At 44.8% G+C, this 17,500-nt stretch overlaps 2 protein-coding genes across 7 annotated transcripts in view; one reads left to right on the top strand and one right to left on the bottom strand.

Moving 5' to 3' along the window:
- stard8 (StAR related lipid transfer domain containing 8) overlaps window positions 1-2,420 on the top strand; it is a 28,007-nt gene extending 25,587 nt beyond the window's left edge. For all 6 annotated transcript variants that reach the window (XM_035526877.2, XM_081718854.1, XM_035526875.2 and 3 more), the window contains 3 exons: window positions 587-804; window positions 948-1,124; window positions 1,223-2,420. In XM_035526877.2, the coding sequence (XP_035382770.2) occupies window positions 587-804; window positions 948-1,124; window positions 1,223-1,340 (513 nt within the window). In that variant the 3' untranslated portion in view covers window positions 1,341-2,420. The remainder of the gene's footprint in view (window positions 1-586; window positions 805-947; window positions 1,125-1,222) is intronic.
- A 1,132-nt stretch (window positions 2,421-3,552) lies between these two features.
- rxfp2l (relaxin family peptide receptor 2, like) overlaps window positions 3,553-17,500 on the bottom strand; it is a 32,262-nt gene continuing 18,314 nt past the window's right edge. Inside the window, 8 exon segments of the mRNA XM_081719815.1 lie at window positions 3,553-4,137; window positions 7,411-7,623; window positions 7,953-8,363; window positions 11,673-11,902; window positions 12,749-12,820; window positions 13,871-13,942; window positions 14,351-14,422; window positions 14,924-14,995. Of these exon segments, the coding sequence (XP_081575941.1) occupies window positions 4,001-4,137; window positions 7,411-7,623; window positions 7,953-8,363; window positions 11,673-11,902; window positions 12,749-12,820; window positions 13,871-13,942; window positions 14,351-14,422; window positions 14,924-14,995 (1,279 nt within the window). The 3' untranslated portion in view covers window positions 3,553-4,000.

The following is a 17,500-nucleotide window of genomic DNA, read 5'->3' as shown; positions in this document are numbered from 1 at the left end:
GACGTGTTCATTTTGGAAACTGAGCAGAGATGTGATGTGTGGTACCATTATTAATGTGTCATTATTAATGTGCTAGTCATAACTCTAGTAGCCGGTTGGAATCCACCGCCGACTCTCTGGCTGTATCAGTGAATACGATCCCGTTTCTAATCTCCACCCACACCCCCTCTGCTCTTAGGAGCGTGGCGTGGCGACTTTGATCTGACCTACACCGATTGTTTTAAATATCTAAATCTCATATCAGTTGGTCAGAGATTCAGAACCTTCCAAAACATTACCAGCTTTGTGCAATGATGTATTATTATTACAGAATATTCTTGTTTTGAGTTGATGTTGGATTCTCGTTGGTCTCCTTTTGTTTTGTTACATTTATTGTTTATACAGAGTGCTCTTGATTTTACCTGGTTGGCTGTTTCACTCATCTGATGACCTTTGCTGGTCTTTGCCATTGGTGCGTAAATATCAGCACTGGCGGTTTGGTTTGTTTTTGTGAAGTTTGTTTACTGTCAACAGTGATGATGACAAGCCCCACCTTCTCATTCCTGCTTCACCCTGCCCTCACTGTGACGCGATTGGTTGTTGGCAGGTGGGGGATGGGCACCCAATTCGCCTGTGGCGTGTTTGGACAGAGGTGGAGGCGCCGCCCACCGTGGTGTTGCAGCGTGTGCTGCGAGAGCGCCACCTGTGGGACGAGGACCTACTGCACAGCCGAGTGATTGAGAGTCTGGAGGATAACACGGAGGTGTTCCACTACATCACAGACAGTATGGGCCCCCACCCACGCAGGGACTTTGTAGTGCTCAGGTACACACACATCTATTCACATACAGACTCCGTATACACACACACACACTCCCAGGTGTAATTTGCATAATGGTGTGTGTGTGTGTGTGTGTGTGTGTGTGTGTGTGTGTGTGTGTGTGTGTGTGTGTGTGTGTGTGAATCAGGCGTTGGTGCACAGATCTGCCGCGGGGGGCGTGTCTTCTTGTGTCCTCTTCTGTTGACCATGACAGTGTACAGCTGGAGGTGGGGCTAAGGGCGGTCCTTCTGACGTCACGCTTTCTGATTGAGCCGTGTGGGATGGGGCGGAGTCGTCTAACGCACTACTGCAGGGCAGACCTACGGTACCACACACACTGCGTATCTGTGGTATATCTGTGGTAAACCTACGGTAATATGGACTAAGGCGCATGCTTTCTCTGTGTTTCTTCCTGTTCTATAGGGGTCGCTCTCCTGAGTGGTATAACAAAGTGTTTGGACATTTGTGTGCAGCAGAGGTTGCTAGGATACGGGGCTCCTTTCCTGTCCTCTCAGCAAGAGGACCTGAGACCAAACTCTGAGATGCAGAGATGCTGGTGGAAGAGACCAGCGTAGCTCTGGAGAGTGCCAACTTATCACCTCTCTCAGCGCAGACCATCACATGGCACTAGATGATACTGAGACCAGTACAGACATTCATGACTTCAGTCTGACTTGGAGAGACCAGCCTGAGATGCCTGGCCCACCGTGGTGAGACCAGCACGGTAGCAGATATCCGTTTGCACATGTAACTTTCCTCACAGTACTGTGTGTGTCTGTGTGCGTTCTTGTTGTTACATTTATCAAGCAGCATTACTGTGATTGTAAAGCATAAAGAGGTTATCAGAGGTCACTGTCCGTCTGTAGGGGATGTTTCACTGCGTTGTCCTGCCCTGGGAATGCTGGGATATTCCCTGCCTCAGCTACAGAAGGCCTTTGTAATTTGATGGATACGATGATTCCAGTTGCTGAGTGGAGTGTTTTGAGTCAGTTGTGTGTGTGTGAACTGCATTCAGCTCAGATGTGTTGGGTTAGGTGATTTTGGCCAGGGTTGTGAATCAAATGTGTTGATTCAGGTGATCTGAATCAGGTGTGTTCATTAGGCTGAATCAGGTGTGTTCTGACTCAGGTGTGCTGATTAGGCTGGATCAGGTGTCTGTCTTGTTTTGGTAACTCGGTGCCATTTCATGTTTTACTTTACTTTCAGTTTCACTGATGATGATAATCACAGATCACCCAAGAACTTAATCATTATGAGAAGCACTAAATGTAAAACTGGTCTCAGGTCAGCCAGGAAGGACACTTCTTCCTCTGTATTTCAGTGATTTATTTCAATTAACTTATTTTTTATTGTTGTTGCGTTTATTAATTGTAACATATCATTTTTCAAGTCTAATAAGGTAATAAATGTAATATTTAAAAGTACAAGATGCCTAAGAACAGAGATTATTGTGCCTTTCTTTAAATCACCTTTTTCTCATAAATCTCTGCTGAAAAGTTAAACTATTGTGAAATTAACTCAAAAACAAAGATATTAAATATACTTTTGGTTTTCTTTTTTTGTTGTTGCATTGTATTTGTATTGGGGGCCATGAGGAACAGGAATAAACTATTTTTTCTGAGGCCTGGAAAATTATTGCATTCATTTAACGATGTACCTGGAGGGTTACTGGTTTCACTTTACGGCGTACTGGTGGGTTACTGGTTTCACTTTACAGTGTACTGGAGGGTTACTGGTTTCACTTTACAGTGTACTGGAGGGTTACTACTGTACAGATGCTGCAATCCTTTCGAGCCACTAATGCCTTCATCACACGTGGATCACACGAGTAATTATTTTGTGGAAAAAAAGGAATTATTTAATGATTAATTATGTGTTTCCTTTATTCTTTTGCCAGTCCGTTTTGTATTGAGTTTCAGTTCAGGACTCTTCTGATCAGCTCCTCCCACACCTGAAGCAGGTGATCAGGACCTGCAGGGTTGGGGAGTTCCTCCTCGTTAGACACAGGGAAGCGCTGGATAGTGAGCCACTGAACCACGGCTTTGAATCGTTTAAAGATTCAGAGCCTTTAGGGATTTGAACCCTTTGTGTTTGAATCTTTAAACAGCTTGAATCTCTAAATGGGTTTAATCATCATGGAATGATTCTTCACTTGACCCTTTTTTTGCTTTTTTGTGCCTGGCCAGGGCTCATAAGTGTCATAAAACCAACTCAAAAAATCCTACTGAAAATAAGGGTACTGGTCTCATTTAGGACGAGGGCTGAACAAATGTTTTATTTCACTGTAAACACACAGGATTCTTCCTGATACTGAACTCTCACTCAGACATCTCTGTGCAGCACTGCAGATCTTACAATGGCATTGTGGTGACCTTGGTTGTTCCAAAAATCATCTTCATAAAATACTATGTTAGTTTTGTCTTTTTTACATTTTAACAACTGCAGTTTCTGAAAGCAGTTGTGTATGATTGTAGAACTATGATTGGGGTTCCTGACAAATATATAAAATAATTAACGAGTTGTAATATCATAGATGACAGCTGTTACAGGGGTTGTGTTTACTGCTACTGTTTCAGTTTCAGAACGACATGGGCCCCACACACTGTGCTACTGCCCCACCCCACCTTGGGGTCAGTGGATGAGTAGTGCTTTGACCCACAGGCCATGACCATTCAGCAGTGCTAGCTCTGATTGGCTCCTGACTGACACCTGCCACTGCCAGTGAAGCCAATCACCTGCTCACACACCAAACACCTGGCAACTGTGTAAACATTCCCAACACATCAACATTTCAATGAAGCAATTATACTTTAATTATGTGAGTCACGGTTACGTTTATATGGCACATTCATAGTGACGCGATCACAGCAGGAGAAGGTTGAGGTGCTGAACGTCTGGTTCACACGCTCGCCATCATCCGAACCCCAGGGGAGAGAAGGCAAACTTGGCACGTCTGTTTAAGGAAGGAACATTTAGAGGAAGATCTCAAACATCCCTCCCTAACCCCCTCTCTCCCAGGTCAGTGACTATGGCTTTTTATCCGTGAATGTCTGATCGCTCCCAGATCCAACAGTTCCAGTATCTTTCCTCATCCAGCCTGCGAGGATCACTCGTCGTTCTGCAATAATGGGTGTGTGTGTGTGTGTGTGTGATTTAAAGTGTTGCAGTAGAAACACGGGTGTGTACGTATAGGTGTGTGTGTCAGTTGTCAGCTCTGCAGCGGAAGCACTGACACACTTTGATCCTCTGCTGGAAGGTGGTGGTGACGGTGTATAGGATGGGGTTCAGGGCGCTGTTGATGGGGAGAATGAAGACCACCACCCACAGCACCAGGGTCCCTGCAGCAGAGAGGAGACGTCAGCACTGTACCCTGCACACACACACTATACACACTCCACTCACACACCAGCACTGGACCATACACACTCCACTCTACTAGCACATCAACACTGATCTTCATCGTGGCCAAAAGTTTTGAGACTAGCACAAATTTTGGTTTTTGCAAAGTTTGCTGCTTCAGTTTTTATGGTGGCAAATTGCATTAAATCTAGATTGTGAAGTCATTCCTTACCATGAAAATTTACCTTAATCAAAAAATTTCTGTATTCCAGCCCTGCCACAAAATGACCTGCTAACATCATTTCAGATCTATCCTTAGCTCAGGAGGAAGTGTTAATGAAGACAAGACAGCTGACATTACATTTACATTTACGGCATTTAGCATACGCTTTTATCCAGAGCGACTTACAAAAGTGCTTTGTCATTTCCTCACAGAGCACATCCTAGTACAGTATGTTAGAGTCCAAGATACCAATGAACTAGAATACTGTAGAATACAGGGATCAATACTGGTGACTAGAAGTGCAAATACATAAGGTGTATCTTAGACAATGATAAGTGCTATAAACAATAAGTGCTAGAGTTTGATAAACAACATAAACAATACCCTACAATAAGTACTAATTTAGTCAGTCAATATGGGAGCAGGGTCAGTTGTCCTTTAAATATTCCCCGGATAGATGGATCTTCAGACTCCAAGGGACTGCTGTGCGGACAGCAAATGGGCGTTCATTCCACCCTTTTGGAGCCAGGACAGAAAATAGTCTCGATGCTTGTCGTCCAAGAGACCTGAAGCAAGGTATTTCAAGCCGAGCCATACTTGAAGTTTGAAGTACTCAAGGTACAGATCGGGCTTTGACCTCATGTATGAAGGGGCTGCTCTATCTTTGACTTTGTAGGCGAGTATCGAGGCTTTAAATCTGATGTGTGCAGCTACTGGAAGCCAATGAAGGGAGCGCAGCAGTAGAGTAACGTGTGAACTTCGGAAGATTGAAGACCAGTCGTGCTGCTGCATTCTGGACAAGTTGTAGAGGTCTGATGGCTCTTAGAGGAAGACCAGCAAATAGCGAGTTGCAGTAGTTAAGCTCTGAGATTACAACAGACTGCACAAGCACCAGGGCAGCTTCCTGTGAGAGAAAGGGCCAAATCCTTCGTATGTTACAAAGGAGAAATCTGCAAGACCAGGTCAGATTTGAAACATGAGTTGAGAACTTTAACTGGTTGTCCAAACTACGAGCAGCTTTGGATGGTGATACCAGGGAGTTCTCGAAGGAAACTGTGAGGTCATGGTAAGGGTTGGGAGTACCTGGGATGTACAGAGGCTCAGTGTATTGGGGCTGAGCTTCAAGTGGTGGGCTGTCATCCATGACACAATGTCAGTCAAGCATGCGGAGATACGTCTGGAGACCTGTGTGTCAGAGTGTGGAAAAGTGAAATAATTGAGTGTCATCGGCAGAGCAGTGGTAGGAGAAACCATAAGAAGATATTACATCACCAAGAGAAGGAGGAGAGAAGAGAAGAGAAGGGGGCCCAATACTGAGCCTTGAGGAACACCAGTGGAGAGTCACACGGCTTGGATGTGGATCCTCTCCATGTCAGCTGTCATGCTGATTAGAAGAGCAGACTGGTTGATTTAAAAGGGTAGTGGTGCTTGACGTTTTCTTCTGGTAAACATGGTTACCTCCAAGGAAACATATACAGTCATCATTGCACTGCATCAAAAGAGCTTCACAAGCAACGACATTGCTGCTTGTAAGATGGCACCTAAATCAACCATTTATGGAATCATCAAAAACTTCAAGTAGAGAGGTTGAATTGCAGTAAAGAAGGCTTCAGGGCGCCCAAGAAAATCAAGCAAGCACCAGGACCGTCTCCTAAAGAGGATGCAGGTACGGGATCGGGTCACCACCAGTGCAGAGCTTGCTCAGGAATGGCAGAAGGCAGGTGTGAGGGCATCTGCACACACAGTGAGGTGAAGGCTTTTGGAGGATGGTGGCAGGAAGGGCAGCAAAGCAGCCACTTCTCTCCAAGAAGAACATCAAGGACAGACTGACATTCTACAGGAAGTACAGGGATTGGACTGCAGACGACTGGGGTGAAGTTATTTTCTCTGATGAAGCCCCCTTCAGACTGTTATCTGGACAAATGATTGTCTGGAGAAGAGGTGAGCGCTACCATGAGTCCTGTGTCATGCCAACAGTGAGGCAGCCTGAGACCATTCAGGTGTGGGGTTGCTTCTCATCCAGTGGGGTAAGTTTGTTTAAAATTTTGCCTAAGCACACTGCCATGAAGAAGCAATGGTATCAAAACATCCTCCAAGAACAACTTCTCACAACAATCCAGGAGCAATTTGCTGATGAACAATGCTTTTTCCAGCCTGATGGAGCACCATGTCACAAGGCAAAAGTGATAACCAAGTGGCTTGGTGAACAAAACATTGACATTTTGGATCGATGGCCAGGAAACCCGCCAGATTTCAATCCCTTTGAGAACCTGTGGTCTCTCCTCAAAAAGAGGGTGGACAAACAAAAACTGATCAACTCCAAGCACTGATTAGGCAAGAATGGGCTGCCATCAGTCGAGTTTGCCTGCCGATATCCAGCATGCCAAGGTGAACTGCAGAAGTCTTAGAAGGGTCAACACTGTAAATATTAAGTCTTTTCTTAAACTGGATGTATTTGTCAATAAAATGTTAAACTTATGAAATGCTAATAATTGTACTTCACTGTAGCATATAAACATCTGACAAACAGATCTTAAAAAACAAAGTTAGTAAACTTTGTGAAAACCAAAATTTGTCAGTCTCAAAACTTTTTGTATACACACACCATTCTACTCGCGCTCCAGTGCTGATTCATACACACACCACTCCACTCACACACCAGCGCTGATCCATACACACTCCACGGTCACACCAGCGCTGATCCGTAGACACTCCTGTCCTGAAAAACAGAATGCATTGTCCCCACTGAGTGCACAGACCTGATCTAGACCCAGTAGGAGCCTCAGAAAGGATTGCCTACTAGCCAATAGGAGAGCGGGAGCCTCAGCAGGGAGCACCCATTAGCCAATAGGAGAGCAGGAGCCTCAACAGGGAGCACCCACTAGCCAATAGGAGAGCAGGCCATTTTGTCACATTGGACCCCCTGGCCTGCTCTCTGAGCTGTGAGTGTGTTATCACGAAGGTGTGTATGGAGGGCAACAGCTGTTCTCCACAGGGCAATAGAACCCTGTAATCCTCCTCAATTACAAGTCACAACACATACACACACCAGCGATGGGCACACGGAGGAGGGATAGGATCTTCAGAAGGAAGATGGGCATCCAGCACACAGCGTCGGTGAAGACGATGAAGAAGAAGCGCTTGGCCACGGAGACCTCGTGGTTGAAGGCCACCTGCCTGGCCGACCTGGCCGTCTTCTGCACTGAGTAAAACATGCTGGAGTAGGAGAAGACGATCATCACGAAAGCTAACAGGTTCAAACCTGCCCGGAGACACCAACAAACCAATCAAACAAACAACCAATCAGGGAAATGTAGGGGCTTGTGAGGATGTTTGTGTCACTGAAGTTTTAAAGCAGTTTTCAGATCCAACTCTAATGAGCAATTAAACAACGCATCCCCACACATTCTCTCTCTCTGTCTCTCTCTCTCTCTCTCTCTCTCTCCCTCTCTCTCTTTGCAAGTCCTGATAATATAGGCTATCCCTGTTTTTCCTTGGCTGTTCTAGGAAATGTATTTTCTTGAAAAAAATATACACGCCACAACCAAGTGTGCTCAAGTGAGCTTCTGTGTTCACCCATGGCTCCCTCACCCAGGAATATCCCTGTGGAGTAGCAGAGAGCTCCGGGCTTCTCCACCTGCTCAAAATGCTAAGGGAAACAAACGCCATTGCGCCCGTAAAAGTTGCCGAACGTCTGGTGATCCCAGAAGGGGGCAGCGGCGAGCACAAAGCCCAGTGCCCAGATGGAGGCTAGTGAGCAGAGTGTCTGCCTGCGTCCAGCGCGGTACTGCTGAAAGGGGAACACGATACGCAGGTATTTCTCCACCGTCATGTACGTCAGCATCATCACCGACACCTCCGTCGACAGCATGGCCAGGGAGCCAATCAGCTGGCACGACAGGGTCTCCATCCAGATGTGGGCGTGGCGGTTGTATTCACCGCAGTATTTGATGTCAAAGGCACCGATGAAGAAGAGGCACACACCCATCAAGCAGTCTGCACCTATCAGAGAGAAACAATGCAGGTCAAAAAGGGTTGTGTCATGAAGCAAATTCGCAAGGAGTAAAACTACATCAGAGAAATTCCTACAAAAGCCCAAAAGCGTCGGAGTTGTCTTTTCGTCTCCGGGGGAGGAAAAGACTTCTACTTTTAAAACATAAAGGATGTTATTTCCTGCTGCTCAGAATTGACTAGCTAGCTAAATTGCTAGCACTTGTTAATTTGCTTGCTACCTAGACAAGGTTCAGTTTCATGTTCAGTTTGACAATAGCTAGCTGAACAGAGACTTTAAAGGCAAGAAATACCCCAGTATCAGTACATATAGACACTGGAGCAGATGTGACGCTAATGTATGAAAAGACTTTTGGATCATTAAAGCTGAGGCACAAGTTAGACCATGTGGGGACAGCTACGATGTTTGGGACAATTTGATGTGGATGTTACCCACAAAAATAAATACCGGAGGCTTACTGTTATATAGTAAAAGGTCTATCAGTAAACAACCTCATCAGCAAAGGGGTTGGTACTGCCCCAGGTGAGAAGAGTTGGAGAAGTTAGCAAAGCTGCCAGTGGGAGAGGAATATTAAGAATATTAAAAATGGTTAAGTCATATGTAGTTCACAGGGCCAGATGAGTACCATTATTTGACTATTACAAGGTACTGTACAACTGGTGGACCGCTCTACACCTCCCATGTAAAGCAGTCCACATTACACTCCTCCATGTAGAGCAGTCCACATTACACTCCCCCATGTAGAGCAGTCCACATTACACCGCCCATGTAGAGCAGTCCACATTACACCGCCCATGTAAAGCAGTCCACATTACACTCCCCCATGTAGAGCAGTCCACATTACACTCCCCCATGTAGAGCAGTCCACATTACACCGCCCATGTAGAGCAGTCCACATTACACCGCCCATGTAGAGCAGTCCACATTACACTCCCCCATGTAGAGCAGTCCACATTACACTCCCCCATGTAGAGCAGTCCACATTACACCGCCCATGTAGAGCAGTCCACATTACACCGCCCATGTAGAGCAGTCCACATTACACTCCCCCATGTAGAGCAGTCCACATTACACTCCCCCATGTAGAGCAGTCCACATTACACCGCCCATGTAGAGCAGTCCACATTACACCGCCCATGTAGAGCAGTCCACATTACACTCCCCCATGTAGAGCAGTCCACATTACACTCCCCCATGTAGAGCAGTCCACATTACACCCCCATGTAGAGCAGGCCACATTACACCTCCCATGTAGAGCAGTCCACATTACACCCCCCCATGTAGAGCAGTCCACATTACACTCCCCCATGTAGAGCAGTCCACATTACACCCCCCATGTAGAGCAGTCCACATTACACCCCCCATGTAGAGCAGTCCACATTACAACCCCCTTGTGGAGCAGTCCACATTACACCCCCCATGTAGAGCAGTCCACATTACAACCCCCTTGTAGGGCGGTCCACATTACAACCTCCTTGTAGAGCAGTCCACATTACAACCTCCTTGTAGAGTGGTCCACATTACAACCCCCATGTAGCATGTAGAGCAGTCCACATTACAACCCCCATGTAGAGCGGTCCACATTACAATGCCCTTGTAGAGTGGTCCACATTACAACCATTGCAGCAGCACAATGATTGGCTGGGACTACAGCTTGAGACAACTCACAAGTGCAGGTGAGTCCAGGTGTGCTCAAACAGAAAAGGAATGTCTGGTGGGCATCTAGGCCTGCAAGTGTTTGGGAAACACCTGATTGGAATGGACCACTTCAAGCTAATGATGGACCACAAGACACTAGTACCCCTGATAATAGTAAAGACTTGGACACTTTTCCTATTGGCTGCCAGAGACTGGCACTGAGACTTGAGACAGTGGCTCACCACACCCCAGGAAGGATGTTAATGCTGGCCAGTGCTCTTTCCAGGAGCCCTTGGGATACAGCGGACAGTAGCACAAAGGCTGTCATGAGCAATTATGTGGGAGCTGTGAAAAACAGCGTATGAGAGACTTTTGTAAGAACTCTCAGTCTAAGGGGCATGAGTGACAGGCAACTGCATAGCACTACCTGAGAGTCTGAAAACAGATATACTGTGTAGAATCTCTGAGGGGCACCAGGGACCTTCAAAGTGCACGGAGAAGACACTGTGAGAGGACATTAAGAGAAAACCTGAAACTTCACTTCTGCCGAAAAATGAGGAAAAGTCATAGAAAAGAGGCATGGAGTCCCCCACATTTCCCAGAGGGACTATGGCAATGAATTGGAGCTGATCTGTGTGAGTTCAAAGGCAAGACCTGCTTAATAGTCTTGGATACTACTGTTTATCATACCAGACTTTGTTATGTTAGATAACGGCCCACGATATACTAGTGAAAGATTCATAATATTGAGCCAAGAGTACGTTTCTGAACATGTGATGTCCAGCGTACTTCACCCACCTGCCCGGATGGTTGTCCAGATGGCTACATGACCCTTTCACCGACTACATGACCTTTTCATGACCTTTTCATCCACTCTTATGCTATAGAGCAGACCCCCTTCCCCAGCTTCTAATGGGCAGGAAGTTACACTACTACAACCCTACAGGGGAACATCGGTCCAGAGTAGCAAGATGATGCCGCCATCAGGCACAGAGAGGCAACATCAAAGAGCAGGAGGCGTGGAGTCCGAGAACAGCCCCGCCTGCACCTGGATGCACAGTGGCGGCGTAACCCAACAGCTCAGCAGTAGAAGAGAGTGAAAGCAGTTAGTCTATATAGATTATATAGATATTAGCATCTAATAGCAGGTGCTGTAATGGCTATTACTGCTCCTTCTTTCTTGTTCAGCTGTGCTGTAGCTGCACATCTTATGTTTACAAGCACACAGATGAGAAGGAAACACACACACACACACACACACACACACACACACACACACACACACACTCATCTGAATGTTCAGTGAATCTTTCCTATGCATTCTTGCCACCAGTGTTGTTGATGTTATCAGTGATTAACAGATTATTAGTCCCCAGTGTGTTCAGAGTACAGTGTGTGTGTGTGTAGACTGTGCAGCAGGTGTGTCGCAGTCTTGGTGTCTCAGTTTCATCTCTGCTGTCTCACTGTTCAGCACAGTTTCTCTCTCTCCAGAATACTTGTGTGAAGATCTGGGACTTAACTGAGCAGTTTAATCAGCTACAGAGAAAACGATGCCCTGGGGCTGAGTGCAACATAGCGGACATACCGGAAAGACTCACGGCTGAGGGGTGTGATGGGTCACGTGTGATGGGTCACGTGTGAGGGACACAGCAGGGACTCACAGCAGAGGGATTTGATGGCCATGGTGTGAGGCTCATTCTCCGACGCGATGCAGGAGCGCAGGCAGATGACGAAGACGTTCCCAAAGCAGATGATGAAGGCCATGACCCAGACGAAGACACGCAGGACAATGTTAGCCAGCAGGTTCTCGAAGGACGAGATGCCGTTGGTGTTGGGTTTACAGCGCCGCACGTTGGGGGAGTAACCGCAGTACTCAAACCGCTTAAAGTAACTGAACACAGCAACACACACACCGTTAAAGTAACTGAACACAGTATTTTGTGTATTTTGTATTTTGGAAGGTGTCTAATTCCAAGTACAGTAGAATAGCTGACAGTTTAACAGTTGAAGGATTTGATGCCTTTTGCAAACACTAAAAGTCTAAACACACCCAGAGGAAGCTGAACATTTCAAATGGGTCTAATAACTCAGGGTGGAATGTTCTATCCTGTTAAGGACATCCTATTAATGCCCTGCATTGCTCCCCAGAGAGGACTCCCTAAGGAAGTATTTACAGCATTTAGCCAAAGCAACTTACAATTATGACTGAGTACAATTTAAGCAATTGAGGGTCTTGCTCAGGGGCCCAATAATGGCAACTAGGCAGTGGTGGAACTTGAACCAGCAACCTTCTGACTACCAATCAAGTACCTCAACCACTGAGCTACACTTAAATTTTCTGGCCAAAGTTACAAAGCGCTTTGTGTAGAAGTGTTTAATCACAGAGAACTGAGTGTGAGAGGAGCTCCTGGATAAGGAGACAACACTCATCCAGATGACTCTGCTCTGCAGAGCGAGGTTCCTCTGGTTGTGTACTGAAAGGTGTTCTTTACTAAGAATGTATTTATATTTATTCCAGCCTGTCTTTTTACAACTTACCAATAGCGTCTGAGCTCTTACATTATGGCGTTTAAATCTTAAGATTCAGTCAAACTCAAACTGTATTGTGTATTTTAGAAAGAAAGCACATACGTGCAAAAAAACACAATCTAAGTCCAAACACTGGGAACATACAGTCCAAACACTGGGAACATTCCTAATGCAAATATGGAATGTTGTCATGATGGTCACTACTCACATGTGGGAAAGGTTGCTGAGAGACCGGAACATTCGGAAGCTGATGTTCGGAATCTCCACCTCCTCCATACTCCTACAGCGACAGCAGTATCCTATCAGTCTCGCTTCGATATCCCGTCGGTCTGGCTTCAGATGTCTGGAGTGGCCCTTCTCTCGAATATTACACCTTTTCTGAATTTAAACTGTTTGTATATGATGTCTGTGAATACAGACTGTGGGTATATACACAGTTCTAAATGAATCTTACTTCCCAACATGGCCCTGACCTCTAGTTCTCATCACTGTCATGTAATAGCAGAGAAGTCGGCATCTCTCTGGTTACACACTTTCACTTCTCCAACTGTGAGGTTCATTTGTTTCAGCGGATCACTAAGCAGAGCAAAAAAATCCCCATGTACAAGACATTTATGGCATTTTGCTGACACTTTTATCCAAATCAACTTGCAATTCTGACTGAGTACAGCTTGAGTAACTAAGGGCCTTGCTCAGGGGCCCAACAGTGACAACTCGGCAGTAGTGAGACCAGCAACCTTCTGATTACAAGTCAAGTACCTTAAACACTGAGCTACCACTGTCCTAGACCAGAGCTTTGGTTAACACAGTTCACACTTTATTAAAATACAGAAAATATTTTTGCTTATAAAATTTCTTTTCTCCATACGTCTTATTACAAGTAACTGCAAATTCAAACATTTACATACCAAACTGCCCGACATTTTACAAGGCCGCTCTCCATTAGCTAAGGGCCATCGGAAAAGCCTCCCACTCAGACACATGGTCACGTCCAGTCGGCCGCATACACAGAGACAGAATAGCAACTCCACGTTTGCTTTTTTGTCTCTTGTGTCTGTTCAGAGTTCTTTTGAGGACAGTCTCGCCACAGTGCTGTAACACTCGTCGCTAAGAAGCCAAAACTGATGGAGGCCAGTGCCAAGGCTCAAGGAATGACGTGCCTAAATGAGTGATGTGTTTACTGCACACTGGAGAGAGTGTCTGTTATCTGTAGCCGTTCATTGTCCTGCCATATAACAGGCAAGAATCTTAATGAATGCGGTCAATAGGTGGATCAATAATTTGAGTGGTTAGAATGAACACAAATGAATTGGGGTTATAGTTCACTTACAGAGACTGAAGATTGACAAAACTGTCAAACTGGTTTTCGTAGATATATGTCAAAGGGTTGTTGGAGATGTTTCTGAACACAGACACACACACACACAGATATAAGCAAAATGACCCATCATGGCTGATTCATAAGGAATGTCACATTGTTCTGAACCCATTTCATACTCAATCAATGAGTAGATAAAGCAATCAAGAAACAGCCAACAAGAGTAAGACACCCAAAAGAGTATGACAGCCAAAAATCTTCCCCAGGGTAGCAGAACCAAGACTACGTCAGATCCAGTATGTCTATGACACAGCCAGAAATCTTCCCCAGGGTAGCAGAACCAAGACTACGTAAGATGGTTTGGACATGTCTGATGCATTGGCCAGTTCCATGGTATTTAAGAACTTTTTGGATTCTTATCAGGGAGCAGAGAGAACAGACAAGCTCAAAGCACAAAGTTTCGTACTCTGAAAAATTTAGAATTCAGCTTACAGCTGCTTGAGGTGCTGAAGATTTTGGAACAGCATTGGGGGGAGGTCCAAAATCTGATTGACAGACAGATCCCTGGAAAAAAACGGAGAAAGTAGGTTTATATTTTCCCCATTAACTGATCTCAGATGGCATGTCACAACAGCAATAACATTTTAATGCTTCTGTTAGAATTGGTGGTAAAAACTACAAACAGTAGTCTGTGAGATCCTAACAGATGCAGAAGGTCTCACTTGGTTTGTCTCAGTCCTTTAAATTTTGTCATCAGAAGACAACAACTAACGACAAAAAATGACCTAAAAGTGTTTTACACTGCAAGTTGCTTAATGATAATTAAATTAGTGAGTATGAGTGCGTACATGTGCGTGCATGTGTGTGAATGTGTGTGAATGTTTCTAACGGAATGGGTGGTGTGTGCGCGTGTGTGTGTGTGTGTGTGTGTGTGTGTGTGTGTGTGTATGTGTGTGTGTGTATGTGTGTGTGTGTGTGTGTGTGTGTGTGTGTGTGTGTGTGTGTGTGTGTATGTGTATGTGTGTGTGTGTGTGTGTGTGTGTGTGTGTGTGCATGCACTCTCACAGGTCTATCAGCTGGTGCATGCTCGAGAATGTGCCATCTTCGACAGCTCTGATGCGGTTTTTCCTTAAAGCTCTAAAAACACAAAACACAATCATACACCGTTATACACACACAGTAAGAAATGTACCACACTTGGATTATGGCTTCCACTTCTGGCTCTAGATGTCCAACTGTATGTCCATCAGGTGTTTCTAATAAAGTGTGCAGTTAGTGTTCATTTAAAGCTGAAGGAAAGTGAATAATCAAAGCACAATTAAATCAGCCAGAGAGAACAGCCTCAGTTAGTCAAGAAAAGAATCTACTGAGAAGCTCTTCTTCCAGGCCAACGGTCTATTAAAGTCATCACTGAGGTGCTGGCATGTAGCCTGCAAGCCTCCTACCACAATCACCACATCCAGACTAAACCGCCATTGTCAGATGACAATAATGTATTCGGATAATGTGCGCTGAGCTCTTAGCGTTATTGATCATCTCAGCAGCATCTGTTAGTGCTGAAAAAGCTTTTAACAGAGTTCACTGGGACTTTCTATAGCTGTTTGATATTTGCTGGAGAAAGTCTATCTGGGACCAATCTTCATCAATCTTACTAAATTATTTTATTCTTTACTCCATATGATAAAGAAAATACAAATGATGTCCTCTCTGACAAGTCTTCAGTTAGTACAGGCTGTCCACTCTCTCCTCATCTGTTTTCTCTGGTAATTGAAGTCTCTTAATGCAAGCAAGACCATCAAAAATGAGGGACAAGATCATCGTATTTCAAAAATGAGGGACGAGACCATCGTATCTCAAAAATGAGGGACAAGACCATCATATCTTAAAAATGAGGGACAAGACCATCGTATCTCAAAAGTGAGGGACAAGACCATCCTATCTCAAAAATGAGGGACAAGACCATCGTATCTCAAAAATGAGGGACAAGACCATCGTATCTCAAAAATGAGGGACAAGACCATCATATCTTAAAAATGAGGGACAAGACCATTGTATCTCAGAAGTGAGGGACAAGACCATCCTATCTCAAAAATGAGGGACAAGACCGTCATATCTTAAAAATGAGGAACAAGACCATCGTATCTCAAAAATGAGGGACAAGACCATCATATCTTAAAAATGAGGGACAAGACCATCGTATCTCAGAAGTGAGGGACAAGACCATCCTATCTCAAAAATGAGGGACAAGACCATCATATCTTAAAAATGAGGGACAAGACCATCGTATCTCAGAAGTGAGGGACAAGACCATCCTATCTCAAAAAATGAGGGACAAGACCATCATATCTTAAAAATGAGGGACAAGACCATCGTATCTCAGAAGTAAGGGACAAGACCATCGTATCTCATAAGTGACGGACAAGACCATCGTATCTCAGAAGTGACGGACAACCATCATATCTCAAAAATGAGGGAAAAGACCATCGTATCTCAGAAGTGAGGGACAAGACCATCATATCTTAAAAATGAGGGACAAGACCATCATATCTTAAAAATGAGGGACAAGACCATCGTATCTCAGAAGTGAGGGACAAGACCATCATATCTTAAAAATGAGGGACAAGACCATCATATCTTAAAAATGAGGGACAAGACCATTGTATCTCAGAAGTGAGGGACAAGACCATCCTATCTCAAAAATGAGGGACAAGACCATCGTACCTCAGAAGTGAGGGACAAGACCATCGTATCTCATAAGTGATGGACAAGACCATCGTATCTCAGAAGTGACGGACAACTATCATATCTCAAAAATGAGGGAAAAGATCATCGTATCTCAGAAGTGGGGGACAAGACCATCGTATCTCATAAGTGACGGACAAGACCATCGTATCTCAGAAGTGACGGACAACTATCATATCTCAAAAATGAGGGAAAAGACCATCGTATCTCAGAAGTGACGGACAACCATCATATCTCAAAAATGAGGGACAAGACCATCGTATCTCAGAAGTGAGGGACAAGACCATCATATCTTAAAAATGAGGGACAAGACCATCATATCTTAAAAATGAGGGACAAGACCATTGTATCTCAGAAGTGAGGGACAAGACCATCCTATCTCAAAAATGAGGGACAAGACCATCGTACCTCAGAAGTGAGGGACAAGACCATCGTATCTCATAAGTGATGGACAAGACCATCATATCTCAGAAGTGAGGGACAAGACCATCGTATCTCATAAGTGACGGACAAGACCATCGTATCTCAGAAGTGACGGACAACCATCATATCTCAAAAATGAGGGAAAAGATCATCGTATCTCAGAAGTAAGGGACAAGACCATCGTATCTCAGAAGTGAGGGACAAGACCATTGTATCTCAGAAGTGAGGGACAAGACCATTGTATCTCAAAAATGAGGGACAAGACCATCGTATCTCAGAAGTGACGGACAAGACCATCGTATCTCAAAAATGAGGGACAAGACCATCGTCTTATATATATATATTAGTTTGCCATAGATTTTTTCAAGATATAAAAACAGATGCAGGCTACTTTTAATATGGGAATTAATTCTCAATTCTGCAGCTGATCATTTGAGAAACTTATAACTGGTCTTTTCATTCCAGTTTGGGACATTC

This window comes from Electrophorus electricus, chromosome 8 (genome assembly GCF_041902795.1).
Source record: "Electrophorus electricus isolate QZ-2024a chromosome 8, ASM4190279v1, whole genome shotgun sequence".
NCBI lineage: Eukaryota > Metazoa > Chordata > Actinopteri > Gymnotiformes > Gymnotidae > Electrophorus > Electrophorus electricus.
The sequence above is the reverse complement of the archived record's forward strand: the minus strand, read 5'-3'. Positions and strand labels throughout refer to the sequence as shown.